This window comes from Anopheles gambiae, chromosome 2 (genome assembly GCF_943734735.2).
Source record: "Anopheles gambiae chromosome 2, idAnoGambNW_F1_1, whole genome shotgun sequence".
NCBI lineage: Eukaryota > Metazoa > Arthropoda > Insecta > Diptera > Culicidae > Anopheles > Anopheles gambiae.
In genome coordinates this window covers 36,515,834-36,535,299 of record NC_064601.1, presented here as the reverse complement: position 1 = coordinate 36,535,299, position 19,466 = coordinate 36,515,834, and the positions used below count along the sequence as shown (strand labels likewise).

Here is a 19,466-nt window from a genome sequence, read left to right as displayed (position 1 = left end):
TCGTACACCCCGAAAAAAACACATTTATTTAAATCTTGTTTATTTTTGAATGCATTGCATTGCATTTCTGCGCCTCTAGCATTCCTCGCTGCCTGTTGACACACGATTGGGCCCTGTTTTCGTCGCACGATAGCGGAACAGCATAAACAGGGGGGAAAACAATAGTTTATCATACTTTTTTTTGGGGAAGGAAGGATTGTTTACTCTAATTCCTTCTGCGCAACGGTCGGGCGCCCGGGGAAAATACATTTCTCAATCGTTAGAAATAACACAAACCAACTAATATGATATTATCACAATCTTCCGTGGGAATTTTTCTTTTGTTAATATAAATCGACAATTATTTGGCTAAAATGTAAAGGGAAACAACAACAAAATGGTAATGAAACGGGGAGGGTTAAATGTACCTTTATTGAAAATATCTCAAATCGGTATGGGATACAGTGAGTGTTACACAAAAACCAACTTTGGGCGCCACACAATAATCTATTATCCTCTCTCGCTCTCTCTCTCTGTTTCTTCCTGCCGATGATTGCGCGGGGTCTTCGCCGTCATCTCTCCTTCCCCTTTCCCCCTTCGGCGCTACTCTTGAGAGTACTGTCGTTCGAATTCTTCGTCGGGCGGGCGCGTGTTTACTACTCCTTTCTCATCTGTTCGCGCTAGCATAATGCTGTCTGAGTCATAACTGTGTCTGGTGCTTGCTCTACTGCGTGTGTGGCGCGCCTACAGCAGCCCGTTGCAGCCCGTTGCATGATTCGAAGCAGAGGATCAATATTTCGCCACAAACGCGACTTGAGATTTGCTTGCTAGTGCGAGAAGTGGGAGGTTTCACTGTATCGTGCCACTGTATGTTTGCCAGTTTGAGACATTTTTACCTGATGCCGCCACCGAATCGAAATTATTCAACCGCTAATGTGTCGCCAATACTCTGGTACATACACACCCACACCGGGTTTCCTCCTCCAATCGTCTGTTGTGAAAAGCATAGATGGGGTGGTAGAGTACATTAAATGACCTTCTCCTCTTTTCACATACATCCTGTCCTGTCTTTGCATGTGGACACAAACAAAGGATAATTCTGTTTTTGTTGTTATTATTATACCAACTTCCATTCCACGAAGCTAACGGTCGTGTATAACAGCTCCCTTTATGGAAGTGTTATGCTAAAAAGTAACAACATTAATGTACCATAAACCAAACCGTTTGTACGCGTGGTTTTGCGGCGATCCGTTAGCGTTAGCATTGTATAATTTTGCCTTAAAGCTCTCACGTTCAGCTTGACAATAGGCAGACTAAACATAGGAGAAAACAAAAACTTACATTAAACATGTATTCATTCGATTGGAAAAATATAATGTAATGTGTTTATCGGGTTTTGCGGGCAAGCGACAAACCAACGCAACGATCCACAACACCACGCCAAGTCCGTACGTAGACCCGGAAATAGCGATAATAAAATAAAATTGATGACATAATTTGTTTGTTTGTTTGATTTTGTTTGTTACTATTATGTGTCCCTACTTCCAGAGAACATCTCCTCTACTGCTCCACTCCACGCTTGCACCTGTGCCGTGTAACTACGTTGCAACACCTCCGCTTAAGGTTGCGCTTCCTAGCTTCCCCCCTTTTGCATACACAGTTACGTTCATATTAAGTAAATGTTTCATAAGTTGTTGTTTATATCGTTTGAAAGATGCAATATAATTGATATCTATACTTTCATATAGCGTGTCGATGCTCGGGGCTCGATCTGAGGGGATGGGTCGATCATGGGAGGGATGAACGATAACATCCGCACCACACCCTACCGCGCATTTGTATGCGCCTCCACCAAGTGCCAGTGCCAGATGCAGACGTCTCCATCCTTTGTCCATCCGGCTGGGGCGCTTTGCGGTGGGGCTTTTACATTTTAATAACAATATTCGATTCATATAATATAATTCTCATTACTTCTCAAGTGTATCATCATCTACTGTGTCAGATTTCTTTACGGTTTCACCTCAAACAGGCATGGAAGGGCTTTGCACGGCGATAGTTCGCCGAAGTGCAAATCCATCTCAAAACATTTTAATTCTCTTCTGTTGCTTGCGCTCCTCGTGTTTGTCTGTGAATTCTTCGTTCGTAAGCCCTTATCACTTTTCTCAATAAATGCTTGCACATTCATTGCGTTAAGATCGAGCTGCTCACTAATTAAACCTTGAACGTTCCTCCCATCAAGCAAACTTTAGGGCAGAACAAATAAGCTACCAAACTGAATCAATGATGAAAGTAATAGAATTTTTAAAAATTCCTAATTAGTGCAATCTATAAACTTAAAAAAAAGAAAATTAAACCCAAAAGACTGAAAGATTTTAGTGAAGGAATAATTTGCTACGTGAATGAACACGAAGGAACTGAGCAGCATCAACGAAAAGCCCAAGTAAGCCGAGAGTAAAGCCGTTCCATTCCTAAAACCCCTGTGTAGAGGCAGTTTTTGAGGCCAAAAAACAACATCTTGAAGAATTAATTAGTAAGTCTATAGGAATATTGCTGCCTGAGTAAATGCTTACTCCTCCACTTTGCTGTCGGTTCTTTCTCTCTGCCTGTTTCAGCATCCGTGCTGCAGCTGCAAAACATATAATTCTATTTCCTCCTCTTCTGGCATTTTTTTACTGTTCAGGTCGATATCGTCCTCTTTCCTTTACCGTTTAGATGTTGCTTTCGTCCCTTCCGTTCTTGCAGCGCCAGGGCCAGCTTTAGTTTGCCTACCATTTGTCACCTCATCGGTGAATACTATGTACAATCCTTACATGCATTACTTTGTCATAGAGCCACACTTTTACAATGATCTAAACTGTGCACAAAGTTAAATATTAACCCTTGCTTGCGTACCGTTGCTATTCTATCCAACAGCCATGCTCTTTCTGTGCCTAGTTGCACCCACATCCTACATGCCAATCCAATCCAACGTACGTGGGGGAGGGTTAGCAGATTCTTATGTGTATCTAATGGGAAACACCAGTCTGTAGTCTACCGGGTACTAATGTAGCAGACGCTGTGTGCCGCTTCTTATCTGTTTTAATAGTTTGTTTTTTTCTCACGCACTTCTACTTATTCTTTACACTTGCGCACGCTAGCATTGTTGCATCCGGTATGGATGGAATGAGGGAGATGACGAAATGTAGCTATCTTACCTTCATATCATACACATTAACTGACAGCAACGATCCATTCCCTTCCCGTCGGCCGGTGTTGTGTGTGTCCGTCATATTCGATAGAAATATCCATTCTATGTTCTCCTTCTAACGATCCTTTGAATGCTATTTACAAATGATTATTATTTTTTCCTGAAACAAACAGATGTACGATTAATATGTTTGCGCAACGAACACACATTGTCCTTCGTAGTGAACGTACCTTGGGTTTTAGATCTAACTTGCATCCCTTCCATATTATTCAACCATGTAAAGTTTTTGTCAGTCGTTTGCTGTTACAGTTCGCACCTTCCCGACGGCCGCCGGCCCTCTGCGTGTCTAAATTATCTTCATCTAGTTCTACTCTCGATGGTCGTTTGCACCATCCACATCTCCACCAGCAGCACCACCGCCTTGGCTCTCCGCCTTCGGTTAAGCAACTACAGCAGCAGCAACGGCGGTAGCTGGTACGGCGACGCTTCCCTTTGTCTGATCCTTACTACTAACATCACCAGCATCAGTAATCGAAGACCGCCCCCCAGCGGCAGGGGACGGCGGTTCTCCATTGCGGAACATCGCTTGGCGATGAGTCAGTCAAGAGCAGGCGACCTCGGCTGCGGTGGCAGTCGGTGCCGAACTGTTACCGTTACTACTGTCGTTACTACCGCTACCGCTGTTGCTGTTGTTGGTGCTGTTATGTGGATTGCCGTTGGGGTTGGAGGCCGCCGCGGTCGCCGGATCGTACGAGCAGCTCTCGTCATCGAGCATGCCGCCCTCGGCACAGGACGGTGGCTCCTCGGCAGAGCTCGAAGGGGCAGCACTTTCGTCCCTTTCGCCGTTCGCCGGCGAAGAGGATGCGGCGGAGGAGGTGGACAGTGTACCGGTGTCGCCCGGGACGGTGGCAGTGTTGGACACGGCTGTGGTGGTGGTAGGGGTCGTTTCGTTCCCTTCCATGCTTTGCGTTTCGGTGGTTTGTCCGGGCGTCGTCGACGTCGTGCTACAGAAGCTGCTGTTAGAGGCACCATCGAACTGGTACACATTGTTGCAGGCAGATTAAACGAGAAAAAAAAGCGGAGAACAAGAGTAAAGATAGTCGTAAAAAAGTTCCTCTCGGTTTAGATTCGGTGTGCGGAGGACAAATCTAAACGTTGCTACGTGTTGCTACAGCTAAAATAAAAAAAGAACTAAGCTGCACTCACGGAATCGTTGCGTCGCTTTTTACTCGCGCTGCCATTGCTGCCCGCCGGCGATGCAACGACGGGACTGGTCAAAGAGCTAGCCAGATCGCTTGATTTTCGTTTACGTGAACCAGCATCCGCTGGTGACGCCGAACCGTTGGAATTGCCACTGGCACTGGCCGTGCCGCCGCTGCTGCTGCTGGACTGTGTGTAGCTGTCGGAGATCTTTCGTTCGCGCTTCAGCAGATTGGGATCGAGGTACTGGGTAAGCTGCTTCCGTCTCACATGCCTAGCCTCGATCTTCATACCATCCTTCAGCAGCTTGATGTGGACCTGTTGGACAGAGCACACACCCAAAAAAAGGTTTTAGCATACGGTGCATATAATGGGCCCCAAAAACGAAACGGTCCTTACCGCGTGCTTGTGTACGGAATCGGTGAAGCTTTGTATGCTCTCGGTCAGATCGACGTTCAGGTTCTCGGAGCGTTCAAACTCCAGCCCGATGAACCAGAGCGAACAGAATGGGGTCGGTTTACCGTCCGCCCCGTTCAGTGTGGTGGCCGAGTTTTGTTCGTGCTGCTCGTAGCACTTTGGGTTCACGTGCGCAAGATTGATGTGCTGGTTGCGCTCAAGGTTCTGGATGAGGTAACGTATTTTCGACTCCACCAGACCGCACCACTCCAAATGATCATCTGCATTGCTGGAGGTGACTAGCAATACGATAAAATGACGATACCTGAGGTGGGGAGGGGAAACAAAAACAAGAAACAGATGTTGTGATAATTTCTGCGCATTTTGTCGTGCACAAACGCACAAACAATCGGACGGTAACATACCGGTAAAAGAAACTCGGTGCCTCGAACAGCTTCTCCCACATCTGCTTGCCCATCATAATATCGTCCGTTATCTGCATGCCACGGTTGAACTCCATCAGCATCACCTTGCGCGTGGAGCTGGACACGTTGAATGTGGAATTTTGCTGCGGATACGCGGGCGTTATGATCGGCATCAGGTGGAACCGGTCCTGCACATTTACTCGCGGATCCCAAACCTAACGTTCAATTTCAACAAAGGATCATTTAGAGAGCTTAAATTGTGTAGCGTTGGGTCAGTTCCGTATGAACGACAGCATACCTGGAATCCTAGGTTCACGTTGTCGGGCTGTTTGAGCAGAACCGGTTGGGGCCACTTCCAACGGGAGAAGACGAGGAAAAACTTATGCACCAACGTTGCTGCCACTGCATTCGGATAGAGCTGGCACGTTCTAGCGACCAGCATTGCCCAGGAGACACCTCCAAAGTAACCGAGCGAGTTGGAGTATATTCCATGTCCTGCAATTTTAGCACAAAAAAGGTAACATTAAAGAGAAAACCCTCCATAACCGCACAACAACGAACTATCGCCGTCCAATGCCTACTTACGCTTTGCCCACAGCTTAATTGTTCGCAGCGCCAGGCGAAAGTTGTCGATGTTAGGTACCAGCCGCAGGATTTCGTCCGTCACTCGGCAACCGTTCAGGCTGCGGACGGACTTTTGATCCAGGTTCTTCAGCAGCATGTCATCGCGCAGGTCGAAATTGTCGGGAATTTCCTTCAGCGCTAGCCGGGCAAACAGCAAATCGATCTCGATGCCATCGAAATTCATCTTTATAACAGGTACGAACGCTTCCTCTACCGCCTAGCGAACACGAAAAGGGCGTACGAAAAAAGGACACAAAAGGAGTCAAAATTACTGTTGCTACCCCATTCCGCGTCGCAACACTACCCCTGTCGCACACTTACCCTACACTCGGTGACTTCCGGTTGCTGCTTCAACAGCTCGAAAAACGAACCGAAGTAATCGGCCCGCTCTATATTGCGCGGTGCCACGCACAGGGCATCAATGTCGGCCCCTTTGTGGTGCACCCCGAGCCGGTACGAACCGAAGGTGTAGATTTTGCCGCCCAGCTTTTCGGCCATCGCTTCTGGCATGTTCTTTGAAATCGATACATCCCGCACCCACTGCTTGACGAGCGTGTTCAGCTTGGCGAGAATTTCCATCCGATGGTTCAGTTCCTCCTCGGCCTCAAACACATTAAATGGTTCTGTAAAATAATAACAAAAAAGACAATCATTCATTAGTTTTGGTTGAGAATTACCCACCCCCATTTTGTCTTATCTACCATTAGGAGTGAATTAAAGATAATGTTTGTTTCTCATCAGGCGCGTGTGTATCCCACCCATACCCGCTTACCTAAACTTTTTTCCAATTCCTTTGTTTTCTGTATATCCTCCGGCTTTGGCTCAGCCGTACTGATTGCTGACGTCATGCCGAGCGTCTTGGTGGCGGAACCGGATCCGCCGCCACCGTTGGACTGGGACCGCTCGGAGTTCCACATCTTGCACGACGCTTGCTTAGGGCAGCCTCTTTTAATGTTATGTTAAGACAATGGAAAACTAATTCACTGATTTGTGGTCACCGTTTCCGGCCCTTGGCAGGCGAGCCTCAGTTAGGTTGTCAGAATTGTATCGGCTTCATGCAGCACACGAACGTCCGTTGATATCACTTCATCAAAGTATCAACAAGAAGTAGTTCTGTCATTGAAAGCAGATAGCTGAAATTAGATTAAACATATTTAGTTGCAGTAGGTAATACATTTTACCGATTATCTTACCATCACTCCATGCCAGTCTGGACAACTTAAAAAAAACGTTTCCTTGCGAAACCAACACCACTAAGAAGTGTAAAATGTGTTACTATTCCTTCAATTGCACACTTTTTCGATGCGCTGCGGAGTTGGCCAAAACTCCACTCTACAACAGTTAGGCAGCAGCAGCAGTTTCTTCACATTCCTCCGATTTCAGCGCACCCGGATGGTCAGCGTTTTGCTTCCGGGTCAACATACGGGCTTCGGGGATGTTCAAAGCAGCAGTCTTTCTCACTAAATGTTACGGCCGTCGCAGAAGATGATGCGTTTTTCTTTTTCGGTAGTTCTACAAGAGAAAATGAACACATGATCAGTGAAACGCTAAAGTAAAGAAACAAACAGGACAGTTGCGGCTATCACACTATCCCGTAACGCTCCAAGGCGAAACGAACGGGTAAAACACATTGCTGCCCCCGGTAATGGGTCGCTACCCTGATGTAACCCAAGCCACTTTCCAATCCGAGTCGAATGGTGTCGTCATAACGACCACTCTCATTAGGCTGTGCGATTAAAAAAACGGCAAACGGTAAGCCATATCGTTTCTCGGAAGGATGTTGTTCCATTTTTTGTTTTCTTTGCTAGTCTTATCGCCTTGATTACGATCTTAGTAGGCGAACAATGCCGTGTCGTGCTCTTCTCCGTCGCACCATTTCCTACGGCACTTTGGCTGGCATTCTCACAAAGCCAACACCGTCTGCAACGCGCGTCCTCCTCCTGCGCGGCCGTGAAATGTTGTTCGATAAAAAAAACACACACACGCATACTCACCCGTAGGTCGCAAACACCACGTCGAACGGAAAATGAAAAGTCAGCTTCTTTTTCACCAGCCAACACTCCAGCCAGCGCAAAAAGAAACACCCCAATGACAGCTCCGGTTCCAGGGTGTGTTTGTGTTTGTGTGTGTATGAGGGTGAAAGAAAATTCGGGGTCATACACAGCTACACGGGTGCTGAAAGGGGTCGTCGTCGTCGGTGGATGGTGTACCTGCTGCGGGGCAGTTGAGTTTGTAGGCGCGGTACAGCGTAAATGCACGCAGCAAGACGGCAACGCGAACGAGGGGGCGTTTATGGTCCACAAACCGCGTTTGCTCTGGGAAAAAGCAACAACTGGATGGATGGAAAGCACACACCAGGCGAAAATGCTACGGCAGCTCGCGCAACGAGGGGATGCAGTGGGAGACGCGCATGAAAACAAACGGCTTTACACGGCTGGTGGTACGGCCCCCGGTCGGCTGTACGGGCAACCCTTCCACGGAGGCAAGCGGCGGCAAGACGCGAGACGGTTCGCTTTCAAACAAAAACACGACAGGGAAAAAGGGAGAAAAGAAAACTTAAACGGAAACAATTCTCCCCCCACACACATACACACACACACACACTTGCGCTACTCGTTCGGGGCTGCACGGCGTAGACCCTCTCTCTCTCTCCTTGCGTTTCACCACTTCACATTTCACACACTGCGAAAATGTGCATCTTCACGTGCTTTGCCCTTGCCACACACCACTATTGCACTAGATTGCAATCTAGTGCGTCCTCCAGTCTTTCTTTCCGCGCGGCCGATCAGCTCTTTCGAGATTTGGCAATGCTCACACACAGAAAAAGTCCAGCATCATCACGGTCGACGGCGAGCGAGTCCGGATCCTTCGCGACCAATCATTCGGCACCGAACGCGGAAACGGGAACGCTGGTCGCTGCTCGCTGGTAGGAACGCTGAAAACACGCTGCCAACACGCTGGACAGTTCCGGTTCGCGCACGGTTGGCCTACGATGGCTGTCGGGTAGGTGAAACTGGTAGAAATTACGGTATTTTCACTTCCTAGTGCCGCTTGCCAAGTCGCGAGGTACCACTCAACGCGCCGCCATTATTATTATTCTCATGAAACGTTCTGTTTCGCGTGAGTGCTGCACACAGTGACGCCCGCTGGTTCGCTCCAACTGACAGCTGCAGGTCATCGCACGTGACATTAAAACATCGAAAGGAAATCTCATCGAATTTTAGTTTATTTAAAATTGCCGTTTTTTTAACAATCAAATATTTATCTCAACGGAATAAAGTGTGTTAAAAACGTTTTATACGATGTAATTTACATCATTTTGTGTATTTTTTCTTCGGTACGATTTAAAGGTCAACAAACAGGTAAAATAATAATGAAATTGTATAAGAAAAACTCCAATTACTTAAAGTTTTCCATGGACAATAAAGTGATAGTTCTTATACGATCGTTGTTCCATACACACATTACAGTGCGCTGTAAATTAAACAACCAAACAAAGAACCACCATTTCGATTCAAAGGACGAATAATGTATGCATTGCTTTATTGTTACACACTAGTATGAGTACAAATATGTTCATCGGATCATCGACTTTTGAGTGTAGTTAAGCTCCTAATAATTAAGAGACCTTTTTCGTAATCTGTCCACCATCCCAGCTGACCGGTAGGACAACCGAACAGCATTACTTAAAACAAACTGGACACATTGCGCCATTGGCTACAACATTGCTTTTCTTTGCCGCACCACTGCATGATGTACATTCTGTTTGAGAGAATATAGTTGTTGACGCGTTTAAAAGCTTCCACAGATGCAGGTCCACGTCTGGTATTATATATATCTTAAAATGTTGAATAATTTGCATCATCGTTCAATATTACAAGTATTTGATTTTAACCCAATTTTAGCTACATAAATAACCTAGGACACAATCTATTTCTACTACTACCTAATTTATATGCTGCTCTATCCTTCCCCTTTCCAGGTAAGTATACTCGCGATACGGTCGCGGTGTCTTAACCAGCGATGAGCGACGATACTACGAGTAAACCAACTGACCAGTTACGAACGTATATATGAATGCTATCGTAGAGCGTTTGTTTGTTCTACTGCTGTAATTGTCTATCCGTTTGCAGTCTGCTAAATCAAAGTAGAATGTTTAAAAAAGATTCTAAAGAGCGTACAAGCACAAATAAACTAGAGGAAAACATTCATTTACAACTAAAAAGGGATTAAAAAAGGGAATCTAATTGAGTTGAAAGTTGTTTTCAATTGAAGAACATTCTACGTAGCGACCATTGTCGCACGGTTGACTATTGCAGAGAGCTTCACAGTTTTTGCTAAGCATCGTTCTGCTGAGCCTGAGTAGGAGCAAATCAATCGGGGTACGATAAAGAGATACATAAAATACCCACATAGGCGTGATGGCGGGGTATGCAAAAGGAGGTTTTAAAAAGAAACAATCGTAAAACGGCGCAATTGGACTGGGAAAGTAAACGATGCTATGAGGTCACAAGGGAATTAAGACCATTCTCATACAATTTTGGTCACACGGATACAACACATAAAAACTACAATTTTCACGTTTCCCGGCCACATCTGAAAGCATCATGCTCTAAGTTGGATTGCTTAGCTCTTTGCTTACGTTTAAAATAATTGGTTTGGCTTAACTATCCCTCCCACTAGTGTGCCTTTTCAAAGATGCACTCCCCCACTGTCGTATAGTATCATTATAATCTTGTTTTTTCTTCTTTCTTCCTTTTGCAATTTTGCACTAACTGTATGCAACACTAAATATATATATCGACGCCCTTTACACATGTTTTAGGATGTAACTGCTGCCTTTTCAACATGCAGCAGGTTCGCCAGAAGCTGGTTCCTCTTCGGCGGTGTCATTCGATTGAACACTAGGCTCATTGTTTTGTTCCTGGCAGGGGGTGGGCATCGTCGGGGAAGATGAAGATGCTGCTGCAGTCTCATTGCGATCGTCCTCGGGCAGATCCTGTTGCTTTTCCGGATGGGAGTAGTCATTATCCTCATCCCGTACACCTTGTTCCATGGCAGACGAAGGAGCTGCTTGCTCCTGTTCTCGCTGCTCTTCGAACCGATCGTCCGCCGATGCTCCGCCGAATTGCGAGCTATCTTCCTGTGGCTGACATTGATTCATCAGCTCATTGGTGGCTTCCACTCCACGGTTAGGATGATCTTGGCCACCATTATCGTCCCCTTGGTGGTAGTTTGTATTATCCTCCCGAGCATACTGGTCATTGCCACCCATTTCGTCCGGCTCCTCTTCCGGTTCGGGGGAGTACAGGATGGGCTGTGGCCTTTCGTCATCTGCATCATCGTTTCGGCGATGATGATTGCGCTGGAATCGTCGATCGCCCATGGCATCGCCGTCATCATCTTGTCTGTTCAGCGGGACATTGTGCATATCTCTGGCGGTATCGTTTTCACTGTGTCTGGACTGGTCATCGCAAATCGCCATGTCGTCATTTTCCGATTGTCCTTCTCGGCGTTGCTCCTGCTGATCGTTCTCTTGCTCGTCATTTCCGCCCGAGTTTCTACGCTGGCGGTTGCTTGCTCCGAACTGTGTTTGCCGTCCGGTGGTCGGCCTATTGTTAGCATCGTCCCACGACTCGTTGTCATCGTCCCATCGGGCCGCAGCACCGGGGCGATTGCCTCCACCATTGCCACGGTTATTGTTGCCTCCTCCGCGGGCATTATTGAACCGCTGGCCTCCTCCAGAGCCACCACCTTCACCCGCACTTTCATCGCCACTGCGCCAATTCTGTTGCCTTCCCCGTCCACGGTTACCTTCGTCGCGGTTGTTGCCTCCGTTGTTGCCCCGACCGCCCGCGCGATCGTTCCAGTTGCGACGATTGTTGGGGCCATTGTTGTTACCACCAGAATCGTAACCATTGCTATCTTCGTTGCGATCGAAGAAGCCACCCTGCTGCTGTTGCCGGTCTTCATTGAAAAACTGACCACCACGCTGTTGCTGCTGGTTGTTATTTCTTCCGAGCCGGTTGCCAAACATTCCGCCGCGTCCACCCTGCTGCTGGTTGCCGAACGGTCCATTGCGACCCTGGTTACGCCCGGCGAGGTCACCGTTTCCACCAGCCGCATTGTTGTTGAACCTATTCTGCTGGAAGTTTCCGCCGCGTCGCGTAAAGTCTGCGTCCCGGTTGCCAAAATCTACGCGGAAACAAGGGAATCACAATGAAAATACTGTACGAGAGTGTTCTTCATCCTGCAACTAGACTTACCGTCTCCATCATTGCCCACTCGCGCGAAGAGACGACCGCCGCCGACACCAACGCCCCCGGCGCGTTGCTGTTGATTATTGAATTCCAAAACGCCAGCCAGCTCCCGCAGCCGCTCTGACAGAGGTCGATCATCCTGCTGGTTGTTGCCGCCACCGGTGCCGCGGAAATTATTGCCTCCTCCGCGATCATTTCCACCGCCACCCCACCGGCTGCCCCGATCACCTCGATCGCGTCGACCACCACCGTCACCGCCAGCTCCTCTTTCGAAGCCACCGCCTCGCTGATCACGGTCCCTGCTACGGTCACTACCGCCCCGACCCCGAAGATTATCTCGCGCCTCGTCGCTGCCGTGCAGAAAGCCATCTCTCGCACCGCGACCACCTGCCATGTTCGCTTCGCCGTCGGCGTCATCGCTGCCTCCATCCAGCATGCCCCCGTTGTCGGGCATATTTGGTCCGGAACCCGGCATGTTTGGCCCTGCCGCCGAACCGCCAAAGAAACCAGCAACATTACCCGGTGGTCCCGGTTGGGGGCCAAGGTTTGCGGTCGGCGGCATCAACGGTGGCGGTGGCTGATTAAAGAATGCACCGGCACCCTGGCCACCGCCGACCATCGGGGCAGGGTTGGAAGTGTGTTCGTCCTCCATCTCGATGTCCATATCATCTGCGGACGATTTACTCATATTGGAGCTAGAACTCATCAGATTTGCCGCACCACCACCATTACCCATCATACCCGGAGCAGCAGATGAACTGGACGAAGGCGGCGGCGGAGGCAGCACACCGAAACCGCCCATCGGCAGCGGCGGGGGATTGCCTGGCATCATCATCCCTGGAGGGGGCACATTGATTCCCAAGCCAGGCACCATGTTCGGTCCCATCGGGATACCCATCGGAATTGGCAGTCTGAAAATGGCATAAACGAAACATTTCATAAATACATCCCATTCCACGCGTACTGACATAAAACTCGAACGATCACCGTACCTTGCCACTGGGCCCATCGGGAAGGGTGGCATTCCCATTCCCATCATAGCGGTTGGCGGTGGCTGACTTGTGTCGACCGCACTCAGTGGGAACAGAGACGGATTTAGCATTCCGGCGGCCGCAGCAGCTGCAGCTGCCGCCGCTGCCGTCGACAGGTCCGAACCGTCCAGCTTCTTTAAGCCCATGCCCGGTGCCAAACCAAGGCCCATGGCTGCGGCGGCAGCTGCTGCTGCTGCTGCTGCCGATGGTCCGGCTGCAGCCGTTCCGCCTGCGGTCGATTTCTCCTTCATCCACTGGGGAATTGTATCCTCGTCGAACATACCGCCATCCTCGAGCGTTTCGAGATCCGTGCTGGGGCTTAACTTGGACCAGGGAATGTAGCTTACGCCCAGATCCAGATCCCAGTAGTCCTTCCATTCCTTGCTCTTGACGCCTTTGCCGGCGGCCCAAGAGATCGTGATGGTGCGCCCGTGCATCTTATGGTTCTTGAGGCTTTGCATGCACTTGAACGCATCCTGCCTCCGGTTCATGACGATAAACGCACAGCCCCTGGGCGGTATCATATCGATGCTCACGATGTCACCATACTTGCCGAACGTGTCCGATAGCTCCTCCTGCTGAACCAGCTTCGAGAGATGCCCGACCCACAGTGTCGTGCTGCAAACTGTTTTATGGCAGAAAGTAAGAAAAGGAGAATTTTTATATAAAATCTCGATCAGGTCGATAAAAACTATATCTAATGTCTGAGCATCGTATGTAGAGCAGCAACAGCAGCGATGGATAATGCAGCAAAAAGTTCTTGTAAGCCGATAGAAAAACATGTGGCGTTCATATTGAATTTTAAGTCTCACAATTCCAAGTTAACTTTCTATGGTTTGATGTCCTATTCGCATTAAAATGTCTGAGTTTCCCAAAAGGCAAAGGAAACTTTTCCAAAAAAAATGGAAAACGTTACACATGTAACGTGATGTGCCAATTCTTGTACATTTTGTCATCACACACTTGGCGTGTATGATTATACCTAATATTGAAGCATGTTCCGTTTGAAAAAGTTATAATAATATCACGATTGCTATAATTGACTCTCTAGATGAAAGAAACGGTCAATACCGCCAAATGACTGTTTACAAAAGCTTCATAACTGTTTGGATAGTTTGCATACAATCATCCCTACACCCATTGGTGCTCATTGACATGAAAAAAGTCAATGAGTGAAGACAAGTGTTTTGAATTACTATCAAAAATAAGATGATCAACATGTGAAACTTCAGCACATATTCAACAGGATCTAAAATGATCTAGCGACACTGAATTCCCATCCATCATTCAACATCGGAAACATTCACCTAACTTGGGGTAGAACGCTAACCAACATTTTTGAAATGTATGTTGTCGAGTCAACACAAAAAGGTCACATGCAGTAACAATAAAGCAATGATTCCCTTCGAAATGGGTGTATCAAAAGAGTTTCAACCCCTATGGAAAAGCCAGCCAAATTTAGCAATCATAAGCCAATAACCAAACACACACACATACGCGCGCGTTGCGTAACCAGTAATAACGATTGAATGTAACAGAACGACGAAACACACAGCTGCCACGCGGAAATGCTACGGTAACACTATTATCAGTTAATTACACTGCACCACCGTCACATACACTAGACACACATCCTTAGCATCCTAAGGACATCCACTGTGTGTCCTGCTGTAGTTGCTGTCACCATCTCCATGATCATTCTATCGCACACACTCGGACTTTTCGGACTTTCTGATCGTGGATCTCCTTTACTCAGGGTGGTCTTTGAAGTGGTCCACTATGCGCAATGCCACACAGCGAAGCCACAGTTCCACGACCATCGCTGCGCTGTTGCTGCTATACACACACGAGATGTCGACACTTCGAAGCACGGTTAAGGATGATGTGACCCCCTCCCAACGCAGGGTCGTTGAATCATCCAGCGCCCTTACCACTCAGGTGCTCTTTTTTCATCTCCGGCAAACCCTTCCGTTTGCGCTCCCGCTCATGTTCCTTCTCCCGTTCCCGATCCTTGGCCGACGTGCCACCGCGATCGCGGGACGAACGCCTGCGGGACGATCTTGGCGAAGCTGACCGCGAACGGGAATGCGAACGACCGCGCCGTCCGCTGGTTCCACCGCCCCGGCGATCGCGCGGTGATCGGGATCTGCTTTTACGCCGCGACGAGGACGACGATGATTTGTAGCGATCGTTGTTGCCACTTCCACTAGCGGTTCCACTGCCTCCCAGTCCGATGCCTCCGCCGCGGCTGCCACCAACCGGTATGGGATCTCCCAGGATCTGGATGGTTTGATAAATAGAGAGAGAGGAGAAAGAGTGTTTGTGTTGCATTTGCAGCCCATTTGCAATAGATTGCCCGGTGTGCCATGTCACGATCGCATCATTCACACAGCCATGCAACAAAACGTAGAGAGAGAGAGAGAGAGAAAGAGAAAGACAGAAAAGAAAAAAGAAAAATGGGAAGAAAAGATATCGTTTAAACTTGTACATCTCCCGTGCATTTCCGCAGCGCAGTATCGTGTGTCCGTTCTATTCAATCGTCTGGACGCGAGGTTGTGTTCGATCTCTAACAGAGATTTTGGTTTAACTTATTGACTTATTGTCTTATTGACTGTATAGACTATATTGGCTTTTTGGCTTATTGGCTTTTTGGCTTTTTGGCTTTTCCATTTAAAACGGTTCCCATCTGATTTCTTGTTGGCATTATGTTGAAGCAATCGAATACCGGTAGTAATGATGAACAAGGGTACAATATTTCAATCCTATTCAACTCGAATAGGAAGGAACTTACCGTACATCCAACGTTGACACACTCTTCCCATTGCGCTTTACGATACCGCTGGACTCTTCCTTCGGCCAAAGGAAGTGTCCAGCAGGTTTGGGTTGCGTGTGTTTCAAGGCGCCAATCTCACCGCAGTCATTTTTTTAACCCTACCTTTCGTTGCTGTCGCTCGCCTTTTCGTGATCGTTTCCTCCGTTGGTCGATGAATAAATGTGTTTTTTTTGGCATGCCACATATAGTTACAATTATCTAACAGCGTCTTACGTGACGGCAATTTTACATCATATAAAATTTGTTATGATCATTTTATCTTGCTTGGATATACGTTAATGGCAGATGAATTAGGTTTGTGCATAGTCGTACAATTGGCCAACGTATGGCTTAGTAAAATGCATATTCGCTCGAATTTTTACATCAGTTTAATAATAGTGGAATTTTTAGATGCTCAATCTCACAAAATGTGAGCATTGGGTAAATAGTTTAAAACAACTATAAAAGCTCAAATCCCTTTTTTTGAGTAAAAATAATCACAAACTGATTTTATCTTTGATTGAAAATGTGGATTGGCCTTGAATTGGGTCTGCTTGTGCCTTGTTATTAACATAATAAAATCTTAATTCTCTTTAAAAAGCAAAAATGCTTTGAAATAAATACCATCTAATCTTTAATGTTCATCATCCGACGTCATGCGTTTAGCATTCCACAATGAATCATAATTGTGTACAAATTCAACATTGGCACAGACTAAATTAAACTGCATAATGTATTATTATTTTGATTGAAACGATCAATCATTGCATTCACCACAAATAGGCCACGCGTTTCGATGGACAAATCCAAAATGCCTTTGCTGCATTGCTTGCATTCTCATACGAAGAACAGAAACGGAGAACGCTACTATCTACTGTCTGTTAATGATAATCGTTATAATCACCTCAACTCCTGTTATTGAGACGTCGTTATCAGTATCAACATCCTTCGAGTGACCTAGATCGATGGTAGAGATCGATAGTGTGCAGCGCAGATCCAGCAGCGATCCGAGATAGTGGGAGAGACAAAAACACACAAAAAAGAAAGAACAACACAACCATAATTAGCAACATTGTATTGGACGGTGGCTCTGCAGATTGTTGTTTTTGCAACTGGCAATGCTTACCGGCATTTACATCAATCGGTGGCTGCCGACTAAGATCGCACTCGTTGGCGAAGGGTAACTTCATCAGGACGCTGGCAAGATGCTTCTCGAACTTCTCCTCCTTCAGCATCATTTCCGACAGCTTCGTTTGCTTCTCCTCCTGCTGCTTCAGCTTCTGCAGGTTCTGCAGCTGTTTCAGCACATTCGGGTCGGACAAAATCTGCGCAATGTTGCCGGCGGGCACCTGCGACAGATCGGGCATACCGGCGTTTGCCGGTAACGGTACCGATGGCGAGTTCTTATCGTCGTCATCATCGCTGCCGTAATCGAAGTCCAGCAGCTTCTTGTTGAACTTCACCTGATCCTTCGACACTGCGTTGGCTTGATCGCCGGACGTTTGGCGCATCAGAATTTGCTGAAATTGCTGCAGCTGCCGGATGGTGGACGGGTCGAGTTGTTTCTGTGCATGATTATGTGCCCGCCACCCAAAAAAAAAGCATAGAAAAAGAAGATATCTCGTAAGCTTTGAACTACACACTTCGCTGGTGCTGGGGGCAAAGGAATGGGTTGCTTTGTCTCATTACCGTTTCGCCCATCTGCAGCTGACCGCCGTGGTCATCCATGCCACCACCCATCGAACCTCCTACCGGCGAGTCGTGTGGCAGCCCGCCCGGGTTCATCCCGTTCGCCCCCGCCGCCTGCTCCTGCAGCACCTGTGCATTGTACTGCTGGTGGATCGGGTGGTCCGGATTCGCGAGGTCAAACAGCGGTTGGATGACTTCGGGCAAAAAGACCATGTTCTTCTGCCAGAGATTTAGCACCCGGATAATTTTGCTCTACATGAACATGAAAAAAAGGTAGTTAAAAGCGTGATGCAGGCGTGATGCAGGCCCTTACATTGACGCTCACCCTCGAGCGCGTCGGTTGCCATGCGGCATCCGCAGCAGGCTACGAAATGACAACCACACCGCTTGAGCCACACTTACCTTATCTTCGGGCGGGCAGCGAAACAGATGCGCAAACGTGGACTCCATGTTGCGTGCAAACCGCGGTGCGAACACATCCTTCTCCGGACCGAACTGATGACGCGATTGCCGCACAATCGAATCGATCACGTACAGGCCGGGAATCTTGTATTCGCACTTGCACTTCTGGATAAACTTTTCCACACTCTGCACCACATGCTTGTAGAACTTGATCGCCTTCATGGCACTGCGGGTAATCGAGGCCATTTTGGCCTTCGATATGGGCGGCTTTGACTCATAGAGCCCGGACAGCTGTAACGGCATACATTTGGGGCAGGGATGGAAAACACTCGATTAATAGGTTGATTTTGGGCAACATTCAACAACTGCACAGGCCCCACGCCCCCAAACAACAAACTCTCCTTTGACCTCCATCGTCATCACGCAGGGGGAGGGGAGTAGTTTGACGCTTGGAGCAAACAAAAAAGGGTCATTTGGCACACTACAAATCGGGCAGGGAAACTCTATAATCCGTCTGCGAATATCGATCACATGCTTCAGCACATTAGGCAAGGATTTACACCCTTGCAATCAACAGAGTTAATGACCTTCTAATGACAACAACAGTCTTCCGTCGCAGACTGCCATTTTCACGCACTTTAATATGATATTCGAAGTGTTTTTTGTTCATAGCGCTGATCAAATGCATTTTTGGCACCAGCGAACCTTGCCCACCTCGGCCCTTTGCACGGCACAAAGTGGACACGACCCACAGCACACTTCGCTTCCCCTCCACTCCACACACATACACACACACACACACTGGACCGAAATCTCACCTCCTGGTTGAAGACCCGGACCGTCTCCATGCTGGTTGCTTCTATTGACGACGCCACGGTGATGGATTTTCTTCAACACTTCGCACAACAAACCAAAACGTAACCCAAAGGGAACCACCGCACGGATTCTACCACGACGTAGCAGCAGCTGCCATGAACACTTGTCGTCGAATCACCCTCACGGCATCAATGGCCGTCTTTTCGGGCAGATTATTGAACAGCACAGTACACTCGGGCGCACGAAAGAAGTGCTATCCGGTGGAAGGTTTTCACTTGGCACAACAAATCACTAGCCGTTAGTGTTGGTCGCGTGAAAACGGATTCCAAGCAGCGAAAAGGGATTCGTTCTGCTCGGGGCAAGCGAGCGTAAGCACGGAATTTTTCAAAATGGCTACCCCCGTGGTGTCGCTCTGCTGGGAATTGGCAGAAGAAAAAAAAAACGGCTCGCCCGCTGTCAAAATTGTGACAGTCACTTTTGACAATCGATAAGTTTCCATTTTCAACAGTTTTTTTTAAATAAATTTTAAATTTTAAGTTCTGCAACCAAAAAAGTCCTCTCCTTTTGGTTTAATCACTAAAATGCACTAAAAAAGGGCATTTTTTGCACCATTTTCCTGCCGCTCATCAAAACCGACGAAAACTA

General features: G+C 47.7%; 2 protein-coding genes across 7 annotated transcripts; both read right to left on the bottom strand.

Moving 5' to 3' along the window:
- Positions 1–383: 383 nt before the first annotated feature.
- LOC11175690 (poly(A) polymerase beta) lies at positions 384–9,111 on the bottom strand. 3 transcript variants are annotated; one of them, XR_009764729.1, is made up of 12 exons: positions 7,806–9,111; positions 7,005–7,323; positions 6,584–6,944; positions 6,133–6,434; positions 5,773–6,028; positions 5,486–5,682; positions 5,188–5,402; positions 4,766–5,087; positions 4,373–4,684; positions 3,397–4,202; positions 3,174–3,326; positions 384–1,292 (listed from the first exon to the last, which is right to left on the bottom strand). XR_009764729.1 is itself a non-coding variant. In XM_003436414.2 (10 exons), exons 3-10 carry the CDS (start codon positions 6,726–6,728, stop codon positions 3,768–3,770), a joined length of 2,184 nt encoding a protein of 727 aa, XP_003436462.2. In that variant the 5' UTR covers positions 6,729–6,944; positions 7,005–7,323; positions 7,806–9,111; the 3' UTR covers positions 3,396–3,767. The 3 variants fall into 3 exon arrangements, 1 of the variants encoding a protein (XP_003436462.2); XR_009764728.1 differs by having other exon boundaries at positions 384–3,326; XM_003436414.2 differs by lacking the exons at positions 384–1,292; positions 3,174–3,326 and having other exon boundaries at positions 3,396–4,202.
- A 207-nt stretch (positions 9,112–9,318) lies between these two features.
- LOC1275046 (SR-related and CTD-associated factor 4) lies at positions 9,319–19,240 on the bottom strand. 4 transcript variants are annotated; one of them, XM_061643487.1, is made up of 10 exons: positions 18,824–19,240; positions 18,006–18,296; positions 17,604–17,855; positions 17,041–17,479; positions 16,819–16,871; positions 15,034–15,382; positions 13,064–13,727; positions 12,804–12,982; positions 12,078–12,740; positions 9,319–12,006 (listed from the first exon to the last, which is right to left on the bottom strand). In XM_061643487.1, exons 1-10 carry the CDS (start codon positions 18,851–18,853, stop codon positions 10,655–10,657), a joined length of 4,272 nt encoding a protein of 1,423 aa, XP_061499471.1. In that variant the 5' UTR covers positions 18,854–19,240; the 3' UTR covers positions 9,319–10,654. The 4 variants fall into 4 exon arrangements, with proteins under 4 accessions (XP_061499471.1, XP_061499472.1, XP_061499470.1 ...); XM_061643488.1 differs by having other exon boundaries at positions 12,813–12,982; XM_061643486.1 differs by having other exon boundaries at positions 12,078–12,982.
- Between the last annotated feature and the right edge of the window lie 226 nt (positions 19,241–19,466).